Source organism: Octopus sinensis, linkage group LG14 (assembly GCF_006345805.1).
Source record: "Octopus sinensis linkage group LG14, ASM634580v1, whole genome shotgun sequence".
NCBI lineage: Eukaryota > Metazoa > Mollusca > Cephalopoda > Octopoda > Octopodidae > Octopus > Octopus sinensis.
This window is the reverse complement of record NC_043010.1, coordinates 51,634,785-51,647,284: the sequence shown is the minus strand read 5'-3', so window position 1 is coordinate 51,647,284 and position 12,500 is coordinate 51,634,785. Positions and strand designations below refer to the sequence as shown.

Genomic DNA, 12,500 nt, shown 5'->3' with positions numbered 1-12,500 from the left:
ATTTTTGGGGGCTTGGAATAAATATTACAACAAGCACAAAGTTTGAAGGAAACATAAGCCATTTTTCATACATTCTAGGAGTGAGCAAATAGGGAATAAAAGTCGCTACCCAAAGACAAAACTCATGTTACACTGCGTTATTTGTGGGGGTATTGATATCTAGGGAAGCACTCCGTCGGTTACGACGACGAGGGTTCCGATTGATCCGAATCAACGGAACAGCCTGCTCGTGAAATTAACGTGTAAGTGGCTGAGCACTCCACAGACACGTGTACCCTTAACGTAGTTCTCGGGGATATTCAGCGTGACACAGAGAGTGACAAGGCCGGCCCCTTGAAATACAGGTACAACAGAAACAGGAAGTAAGAGCAAGAGAAAGTTGTGGTGAAAGAATACAGCAGGGATCACCACCATCCCCTGCCGGGGCCTCGTGGAGCTTTAGGTGTTTTCGCTCAATAAACACACATAACGCCCGGTCTGGGAATCGAAACCGTGATCCTATGACCGCGAGTCCGCTGCCCTAACCACTGGGCCATTGCGCCTCCACTATGCAGTTAACATTATCAGCCCAAACATTCTTTTCTTTTTCATCTAGTTGGTTTGTATTTATGCATTTCATGAACAAATGTGAAAAAGAAAAATTTAAGCATTCCAAATTTATACTTACGTATGTATGACACATCTGCAAAGATAATTTGAAAATATGTTAGTATCTTATTAACACATGTGCATGCATATGTGTGTGTATGCGTGTGTGTTGTGTGTGTACTTAAATATAAATTTGCTTAGTTTGTTTATAAAATGTTGTTGCAGTTGAAAAGCTAATATTTAGCATTAAAATTGATGGTAATTGTTGTCAGGAGCCATTTTGCTTAATGGTGAAGCACTGAATTATTATCTGAAGGGAACAGGTTCCTTTCCATAGCTGTCTATTGTCAACTTATTTTTCTGTTGTGTAGGAGTAATTACCCAATTTTTACTCTGCTGTTCTTACAGCTTTATTGTGTTTGAAATTTACTTTCTTGCCTGTAATATATATATATATCATATATATATATTTCAAAATGTGACCTCGTGTGTACCGTTGGCGATTTTTTTTCCTCTGTCTTCCCTTCTCTGGATCTTTCCTTCTCCTATGTTTCCAACGAAGAGCTCTGCTCGAAACGTTAAACCCTCCTCTTTTCCTTCTTTCCTGAGCGTCCAATAATACTATATTTGTTCCACGTCTCGCTTGTTGTGTTTTTTTGTGCTTTCTTGTTTGGATTAACTTTATATATTATATATATAGGTCCAACCCATGCTAGCATGGAAAACGGATGCTAAATGATGATGATGATGAATGATGATATATATATATATTATATATATTATATATATATATATATATATATATATCATTGTGTTATCGTCATTTAACATCCTCCTTCCATGTTGACCAGCTTCATAAGAGCTAGCAACTCAAAAGCTTTGTTATCAGCTCTGGCATTCTTTCTCTGGATTGTTGCCCCTCGTAATCCCAAACACTTTATGGAGTGTAGTGGGTGATTTTTTTCATGAAACCAACAGCAATGAATTAACCAAATACCTTGGAAGAGAAGATCCTGCAATCAGGTTGGGGTGGTAGTGTTGTAGGGATAAAAGTAATTATGGTACATCCCTCCCACATGACGAGTGGTATGTGCTAGTCACTATAAATAAGATGACATCGGTTAGTATAAACAGAGATCTAATAAACCTGTGATCTAATACTATAAAATTAATTAACTGGTTTGATAACTTTATAGATTAAAAGAATATTAAATTCTAGCAATTTGACTTTCATAGTTAGTGTCATTCTATCTCTCCTATTCTCCTTCATAAAGCTCTAATATTTGCTATGAAAATTCTAATCTCACCAGAAATTAGATAAATAATATCCTAGCAGCAAGGAAAACACTTATTGAACTTAACAATAAACTGTGAACTAGAAAATATAGACATAATAATTTTGATATTACCATGGGATTGAATGATTCTGCACAGATCACTGATCTTCTAGGGATTTACTTACATATAAACATAATTGTTTATAAGACAACTGCTTGAGACTCCGAAATTTTTGAGTAATGCCAGTGTAATGGTATAATACTGAATGCTTTGCATGACTTTTACCTCAGAATGTTTCTTAAGAATGTAAAAATATAAAACAAAGCTATGTAGGCCTAAAGGCTAACTTACAACCTCATCAACTTATGACAGTCAGTTGGAACCAGTTATGGGCGTAAGTCGATGATGCCCTGTATATATATGTGTGTGTGTGTGTGTGTCTATATATGTGTGCAGATATATATATTTATATATACATGTATATATAATATATATAATGTATATGTATATAGATATACATGTATACAATATACATTATATATATATACATACCTATATAGATATATTATATATATATATATACATCATATATACATATTATATATTATATATAATATATATTATAATATATAGATATATATATATATATACACACATACATATATACATATCATCATCATCATCATCATCATCGTTTAACGTCCGCTTTCCATGCTAGCATGGGTTGGACGGTTCAACTGGGGTCTGGGAAGCCCAAAGGCTGCACCAGACCAGTCAGATCTGGCAGTGTTTCTACAGCTGGATGCCCTTCCTAACGCCAACCACTCCATGAGTGTAGTGGGTGCTTTTTATGTGCCACCGACACAGATGTCAGACGAGGCTGGCGAACGGCCACGCTCGGATGGCGTTTTTACGTGCCACCGGCACGGAGGCCAGTGAGGCTGGCGCAGCCACGATCGGATGGTGTTTGTTACGTGCCACCAGCACGGAGGCCAGTCAATGCGGTACTGGCTACGGCCACGTTCAGATGGTTTTCTTATGTGTCACCGGCACTGGTACCACAGAACTACAAATTCCATTGATGTTCATCGATTTTGATTTGATTCTTTGATTTTTGATTTTCACTTGCCTCAACAGGTCTTCACAAGAAGAGTTATGTGTTCCAAGAAGGAAGGTATGCACAGGTGGACTGACTACGTCCCAGGTAGGGGCCATGGGTTATGGCCTCACTTGTCCTGTCGGGTCTTCTCGCGCACAGCATACTTCCAAAGGTCTCGGTTTCTGGTCATTTCCTCGGTGAGACCTAAAGAGCGAAGGTCATTCTTCACCACCTCATTCCAGGTTTTCCTGTGTCTACCTCTTCCACAGGTTCCCTCAACCGCTAGGGTGTGGCACTTTTTCACACAACTATCTTCATCCATTCTTACTATGTGTCCATACCAGCATAGACGCCTCTCTTGCACACCACATCTGATGCTTCTTAGGTCCAACTTTTCTCTCAAGGCACTTACACTCTGTCGGGTATGAACACTGACATTACACTATCCATCGGAGCATACTGGCTTCATTTCTTGCGAGCTTACGCATATCCTCAGCAGTCACGGCTCATGTTTCACTGCCATATAGCATGGCTGTTCGCACACAAGCGTCATACAGTCTGCCTTTTACTCTGAGCGAGAGGCCTTTTGTCACCAGCAGAGGTAAGAGCTCTCTGAACTTTGCCCAGGCTATTCTTACTCTAGCAGTTACATTTTCGGCACACCCACCCCCGCTGCTGACTTGGTCACCTAGGTAACGGAAGCTATCAACTATTTCTAGTTTTTCTCCCTGGAAAGTGACAGAAGTTGGTCTCAGAGCATTTTCAGTGTTTATTGTTCCTAAGCATCTGCCACATACAAAAACCATCTTCCTAGTTAGCCTTCCTTTGACATTGCTGCACCTCTTATGTGTCCATAGCTTACACTTGGTGCATCTTATAGAGTTCCTACCTACGCCTTTTCTACAGATCGAGCAGGGCCATCTACCTGAAGGCGTTTGAGATTTGTCTACCTTCCTACTTATTAGGACTTTGGTTTTAGCTAGATTGACTCTAAGGCCCTTTGATTCTAATCCTTGCTTCCACGCCTGAAACTTCTCCTCGAGTTCTGATAGTGATTCAGCAGTTGGAGCAAGGTCATTAGCATAGAGGAGCTCCCAGGGGCATCCTGTCTTGAATTCCTCCGTTATTGCCTGGAGGATGATAAATATGGAGGGGCTGAGGACTCAGCCTTGGTACCCCAACCTCCACCCGGATTCTTCACTGTACTCGTTGCCAACCCTCACCTTACTACAGCGTCCCTGTACATGGCACGCACAGCTCTCACTAACCATTCATCTATCCCTAGTTGTCTCAGTGACCACCAGATATGGGATGGGGGACCCTGTCAAGGCTTTCTCCAAGTCAACGAAAGCCAGGTACAGAGTTTTATCTTTGGCTAGGTATTTTGCTAGTATTACGGTATACATACATATATGTATGTATGTGTATACATAAATGTGTATATATATATATAGATATATATATATAATATCTATATATATATATATATATCTATATGATATATATATATAGATATATATATATATATATACATATATATATATATATATATAATAATCAAGTAGTTGATAGTTTCTCTAAATGTAAAGTCCATTTTATACTTACATGCTTTTCGGCTCCCCTCAACTGCAAAGACAAATTGAAAATATGTTAATATTGCACCTTGTATCTTATATACACATGTACATGCAAGTGAGTATGTGCGTGTGTGTGTGTGTATAGGTTTGTTTAGTTTGTTTATAAAACGTTGTTGCATTTGAAAAGCTATTACTTAGCAGTAAAATTGATGGTAATTCTTGTCAGGAGCCATTTAGCTTAATGGTAAAGCACTCAACTAGATGTTCTGCGCTTTACAGACCAGAACATCGGGTAGAACAGAACAATAACCTATGGAAATTAAAGGACGTAATTATGAAGCTAAACACATTCTCCTAGAAATTTGGTACCTGCTAATAAAATGGGAATTTTATATCGCTTAGATCTCAAAACATTAATAAACTAAACACGAAAGAACTAAATAAAGATTATAAACTTGTGCAGTAAATTATGTTCAATGGGGCACTTGCGAGGTTTTATATATATATATAATATATATATATATATATATATATATTATATATATAATATATATATATATATATATATATATATATATATTGATAAAAATGGTAAGACAACAAAAGAATGAAAGAAACCTCGATATTATGTAAATAGAGGAATTATCTGTAATATAGTATTTTTCTGATGGCCAGATAACTGAAGAGAGGGTGGCGGGGATTTCCACCTCGGCATCCGAAAATCGGAGTTTTATCATGGCTACCGAATAATTGTCACATATTACATTTACAGATACATTTATGTATATATATATATATATGTAAGTATGTATATATCATTGTGTTATCATTATTTAACGTCTTCATTCCATGTTGACCTGGGTGGACTCCTTCACAGGAGCTTGCAACTCAAAAGCTTTGCTGTCGGCTTCGGCATTCTTTCTCAAAATGGATACCCCTCCTAATGCCAACCACTTTATGGGGTGTAGTGGGTGATTTTCACATGACACCAACAGCAATGAATTAACCAAATATTTTGAAAGAGAAGATCCCTTAACCAAGTTGGGGTGGTGTTGTGTGACACTGCTACACTGTTGAATTATTTTGATACATACACACACACATATATATATATATATATATATACAACACTCATTATATATATATATATATATATACAACACTCATTAATTTGTAATTTTATTTTATTTTCATTTTTATACACACGCACATGCACATATACAAGCACATACACAAATATATTGGTTTGTCCGGAAAGTTCATGCCGATTTTTAAAGGAAAGAAAAAGGTCAATAAATATTTGCCATTACATTTTTAATCAACCAAATATGAGCCATTTTGTTGCACAATGTGTCTTCATCTTTCCTTTAACTTGAAAATACACTCTTCCCAGAATTGAAGGGATTTTATGGTAAAGAATTCATCAAGGTATTTTTTTACATCATCCAAGGAATTGAAATTTTTCCCATTAAGACTATTCTGCAGAGACCTGAATAAGTGGAAATCTGAAGGAGCAACATCTGGTGAGTATGGAGAGTGAGGGTAACGCATCCCAGCCGAGCTGCAGCAATTTTTGTCTGGTTCCCAAAGCATCAAGTGCCGAAAGTGAACTTTCTTATTTTCCAATTTAAAGGGTTACAGAATTAACACAGGTTATAGGAACATAAACCTCTTTCCACGAAAAGATAGCTTGAACTGTGCTCTAAATGGAGGTGTAGTCAAATACTCTTTTATGGACTCAAGCATGTTCTAAAATAAGTCAAAAGGTAAGCTACTATAAATCGGCACGAACTTTCTCGACAACCCAATACATACATGTACCTAAAAATATATCATCATCATCGTCATTTAACGTCCATTGTCCATGCTGGCGTTGGTTGGACAGTTTCATTGGTCTGGCACATTGGAAGGCTGCACCAGACTTCAGTCAGATTTGGCATGGTTTTCTATGGCTTGATGCCCTTCCTAATGCCTACCACTCTGACAGTGTAATGAGTAGTTTCATGTGCCACCAACATGGGTGCCATTTGTGTGACACAGGGTGCCTATATATACATATATATATATATATCTGTAAAATAATATGTGACAATTATTCAATAGCCAAGATAAAACTCTGAGTTTCAGATGCTGAGGTAGAAATCCACAACACCATCTCTTCGGTTATCTGGCCATCTGAAAAACGCTATGAAAAAAGACCGTTATACAAAGGTGAAATTACTGTGTTATAAATCTGCTACTAATATAAAAGTGCAAGATTGTGTTGTGGATTTCCACCTCGGCATCCGAAACTCAGAGTTTTATCTTGGCTATTGAATAATTGTCACATATTATTTTACAGATAAATTTCCTCTATTTACATAATTTCGAGGTCTCTTTCTTTCTTTTGTTATCTTACCGTTTTTACCAATATATATAAACCTCGCTAAGATAAATATTTCAATCACCTGAAGATTGACTGTAACTATAACTCGAATTATTACGAATTGGACAGCCATGAAACGATCGTAGTGTTTTACTCATTATCTTTTATTAAACTTTTAATACTTTTGATATATATTTAAAATAATATAAATTAATTATTTTTATGTATTGGCTTAAGTTTTTCATTGTTTGATTTGCCTAATAGTGGTTTTATCTCTAATTTAATATAATATATATATATATATATATATGTGTGTGTGTGTGTGTGTGTGTGTGTGTGTGTGTGTGTGTGTGTGTGTGTGTGTGTGTAACATTCAACTGTTATACAACAGTGTTACACAGTGTTATTTGTGGGAATATTGATAACTATAACCAAAGCATTCATTTCTTTTTCATCTACTTGATTTCTGTTTATGTTTTTTAGGAATAAATGTGAAAAACAAAAGCTGAAGTATTCCGTGTTTATACTCACATCCATTGTCTTCGTGCATATCTGCAAAGACAATTTGAAAATATGTTAATATTACACCTTGTATCTTATATACACATATGCATGCATGCATGTGTGTGTGTGTGTGTGTGTGTGTATAAGTTTGTTTAGTTTGTTTATAAAATATTGTTGCATTTGAAAAGCTTTTATTTAGGATTAAAATTGAAGGCAAAAAACCAAGCTGTAACCTTACAACAAGTTTCAGAAAAGTGTGAAAGAATAGTAAATTTAAAACACAACACAGAGAAAATTGAATTTTCAACCGGTTCTCTCCCTTTTCTCATTCTCTTGCTTCTCTTGTTTACTTATATTCTCTCTCACCTTCTCTAATAGTTCCTCTCTTTTTGTCTATGTCTTCTTTTCTTCCTTATTTCTTTCTTTCTCCCTCTTTTGTTCTTTCTTTCTTTCTTTCTTTTGTTCTTTCTTTCTTCCCTCTCTTCCTTCCATCCTTCTTTCTTTCCTTCAGTCCTTCCTTCTTTCATTCTTTCTTTCTTTCTTTCTTTCTTTCTTTCTTTCGTTCTTTCTTTCTTTCTTTCTTTCTTTCCTTCTATCATTCCTTCCAGCCTTCTGTCTTTCTTCTTTCATTCTTTCGTTCTTTCTTTCTCCCTCCCTCCCTCCCTCCCTCTTTCTTCCTTTCATTCTTTCCCTCTTTCTTTCCGTTTTCTCCCTCTTTCTTTTGGTCTTTCTTTCTTTCTCACTTTTCTTTCCTTCCTTCCTTCCTCCCTCCCTCCCTCCCAAATTTCTTCCTTTCTCTCTCTTTTTTTCTCCCTCTTTCTTTCTTTCTTTCTTTTGGTCTTTCTTTCTCACTTTTCTTTCCTTCCTCCCTCCCTCCCAAATTTCTTCCTTTCTCTCTCTTTTTTTCTCCCTCTTTCTTTTCTTTCTTTCTTTCTTTCTTTCGGTCTTTCTTTCTCCCTCTTTCTTTCTTTCCTTCTGTCTGACAAAAGGTGGTGCTCCAGCATGGCCACAATCAAATGACTAAAACAAGTAAAAAAAGAATAAAAAAACTGCGCCTACAGCAGATGATGACGCATCAATAGCAATTGATAATTTTGCATCTGGAACAGGATGAGCGAGGAAGGATGCTTGTGCAAGGTCAGCTTCGACAGATTCAAAAGCTTGGATGGCTGTTGGAGACATTATCTGGGCGTCTTTCTATTTTTTGATCTTTCAAGTGCTGGGTCAAGGGAAATACTTCTCTGCACATTTAGTAATGAAGCGATGATAATGATTAATTAAACCGATAAAATTTCTGAGCTGTTTTAAGGAAACAGGAGACAAACGTTTGATGGCTTCCACTTTAGAGGGAAGTGGACGAATACCGTTGATGTCAATGAGATGTCCCAAGAATACCAAACTGGTAGAACTGAAGACACACTTAGCCAGGTTGATCTTCAAGCGCCTAGGAATGTAGGCGCTTGAACAGCTGGGTTAAGTGTTGGAGGTGCTAGTCTGGAGTACCACTGGTGATTAAAAGGTCATCGATGTACACAAAGACAAAATCTAACCCATGAATGACATCATCAATGAACCTTTGGAACGTGCTAACCGCACTGCGAAGTCCAAACGGCATAGACAAGAATCCAAATGCTCCAAAAGACATGGTGACCGCTGTCTTTGGAACATCGTTGACAGAGATCTGGTGGTATGCGCGTACCAAGTCGATCTTAGAAAAAATCTTTCAGCCATGCAAGGCAGACAAAAAATCCTGAACATTAGGATAGCGATCCGCAATAGTGATGGGGTTAAGACGTCTAAAATCTCCATCCAGTTGGAAATCAACGTCATTCTTCCTGGTCATTTGTAGCGGTGCTCCCCACAGGCTTGTGGAGGGCCGAATGAGTCCCAGCTGGAGCATGTGCTTGAATTCAGCCTGGGCGATCCAGAGTTTCTCTGGAGACAAACAGCTGAGTCAGGAAAAGACTGGAGGTCCCTTGGTCATGATGAAATGTCTCGTAGAATGGGCTGGATTTAAGGGATGAAATGACAAATCAGTCAACTCTGGAAATGAAGCGAGTAACTGTTGGTAGGAGTCACCTGAAGCGGCCATGAAAAAAAGAAGGGCTCACAACGGGGACAGAATAATCCTTTCCAGGGACGGCGAGTGAAGTTGTGTCATCAATGAGTTGGTGTCCTATTACGTCCACACTGAGAGAATAGTGGTGTAAGAAATCCACACCAAAATAGGATAGTGCAGGTCCATGATGACAAAAATCCATTTGAAATCCCTATGGGGTGAGAAATCCAGGGTGAGGGAGATTTGCTCATAGGTTTTGATAGCAGAGTGATTCACTGTGTAGAGAGAGATGTCCAAAAGACTAGGATTGGTGAAGGTAAACCATCGAGGCCAAATACTTATGTTGGCACCCGTATCCACCATGAAGGACTTTGAAGAATTTTTGCATATCTGATAAAGAATGCACGGTAGGGTGAATTGATGGGGGAGACGATAGACATGTCTAGTGTCTCCCTGCCTAGTTTCCCTGAGAAGAGTAAGAACAGGGCCGTGTACATTTCTAAGCCTGGTCCTTGAACTTCCTGTGGTACCAGAAGACTGAGGGATCAGGAAGTGCATGTGTGCATGAGAAGGAACAGCACCTGGTCCTCCCTGCAAAATGATTCCTTGAAGACGAACAGTTCCTGGGCATGCGTAAAACCTAATGGGTCAGTTCTGCGATAGCCCGAAAGATTTCAGAGGATTGCATGTTGTCCAGAGCAGAAGAAGTAGAATCTACACATATTATTATATATATATAAATTAGAAAAAATACACCTTTTATCAATTCAATAATGAAAAATTAATTTATACCATTTAAAAAAATTACATATTATAGAAAGATTAAATATAAGATAAAACATATAACAATGATTAATCAATATGCAAAATAATAAATAAAACGTGCATATTTGGTAGAATAACAACACGTGTTTCATGGCTATATTTAAGAAATGACAATAGTAATAATAATAGTAAAATCCCTTCAATATAAATATAGCCACTCTTCAGGTTAAAGATAAAAACAATAAAATAGTTAAATAGATAAATTAATAAATATACGTAAATAATCTTAAATATATTCTTGTTTAAATAAAAAAAATAGAATAAAAAATAAGATACAATTAATTAAAATATTTAAAACAAATATATATATATGTATATATATATATATAGATAAAATCCAAAATATACATTAAGTGAAAACTAAATACTATAATTTAATCTATATACATTAAATTAAATTATTAATTAATTTATTTATTTAATAAAATTTAAATAAAATCTTATACTCATTAAGTAATTTATATTAAAAACCCTAATGTTAAATAATATACATAATGTTAGTACAAGCTATAAATATTAGAATTAATAATAGGAAATGGTTTAAATATATATATATATATATATATACGTGCATGTATATATATATATATATATATATAATAAAAGGGTTCAGCAAAGATTTGTTGAACCCTTTTATTAAGTATTACTTAAGTTTACCGTGAAATGGTCCTTTTTCATACCAAATTCTACTCGGTGAAATTATTGATTACTTCTTAATTAATTAATTAATTTTACCCTTTGTTATTATATATATATATGTATACACACATATATATACATATACATACATATATATATACACACATACATACATGCACACGCACAAACACAGACACACACACACTCTACTGTTCCATGATAGAAAATTGAACAGTGTTATTTGTGGGGATATTGACAACTATGCAGTTACAGTTATCAACCCAAACATTCGCTTCTTTTTCATGTAGTTGATTTCTATTTATGTTTTTTAGGAATGAACATGAAAAAGAAAAGTTAAAGTATTCCAAATTTATACTCACAATCGGTGGATTCATACATTTCTGCAAAGACATTTTGAAAATATGTTAACATTACACTTATATTCTTATTATACACATGTGCATGCACTTTGTGTGTGTGGTGTGTGTGTGTGTGTGTGTGTGTGTAATATCTTTTACTCTATTACGTGTTTCAGTCATTTGACTGCGGCCATGCAATATCACAGTTCATGTACAAACCAACACAAGGAATTACCTTCAAGGCTTACTATAGAAGATATGAACAAATCTTCAATAAAGAGTGCAAAGTTTGAGACTATGATATGAAAATGGATTAATCTTAAGAAAGCTGGCAGCAAGAGAACATGAGCGTTACAGCAATTATATACTCCTGAAGAAAACTTCTGACATTAACTTTAAAAATACAATAGACATATTATGTAGATTTTTAGTGTGAAAAGCTCATTGTTCAAATCACATTAAAAATGTTTGAACCTAGAAAAGATCAACGAGGTAAACTACATCACAAATGCTGGTAGATTTAACAGGGAATGTGGAAAGTTCAAACTGGACGAATTAACACCAGATATATTCAAGTGCCTGATATTTATTCAGGAACTAACTGCAGAGAAAAATGCAAAAATAAAAACAAGAAACCTGGCTAAGCTGGAACAAAACCAAACAGTAACCTTACAACACATGTCAGAAGAGTGTGAAAGAATAGTAAATATGAAACACAACACACAGAAATTTGAACATAAAGATTGCTCCCGAGTTAAACAGGTGTGAAAGAGGTAGAATAGAAATCAAGTGTGTACTAAAATACAGTTCAAATAGGGAAAGAATCAGGAAAAAAACCAATGTTTTGCATGTGGAGGTGTACACTGTTTAAGAAAGGGGAATCTACAAAATTCAATTAATCTATTCAACATATCATCTAACTGTCTGGATGTCTTGTGTTCTTGTCCCATTTTTGTATTCTTATACATATGTGCGTGTGTGTGTGTGTGTGTGTGTGTGTGTGTGTGTATCCATGTATGTATGTATGCATGCATGTATATATATATATGTTTGTGTGTGTGTATGGGTGCATATATATACATACATGTTACATATATAATATGTGTATGTGTGTGTGAGTGAGTGAGTGTTACTATATAGTATTATATATATATATATATATATATATAATATATATATATATATATATAATATATATAAACAGTAT

The 12,500-nt window shown here is 35.7% G+C and overlaps 1 protein-coding gene across 1 annotated transcript in view; it reads right to left on the bottom strand.

Moving 5' to 3' along the window:
- Positions 1-12,500, bottom strand: part of LOC115219182 — a 38,440-nt gene that overhangs the window by 5,455 nt on the left and 20,485 nt on the right. Inside the window, exons 8-10 of the mRNA XM_036509041.1 lie at positions 7,439-7,459; positions 4,571-4,591; positions 668-682 (exon numbers count right to left, since the gene is read on the bottom strand). Of these exons, the coding sequence (XP_036364934.1) occupies positions 668-682; positions 4,571-4,591; positions 7,439-7,459 (57 nt within the window). The remainder of the gene's footprint in view (positions 1-667; positions 683-4,570; positions 4,592-7,438; positions 7,460-12,500) is intronic.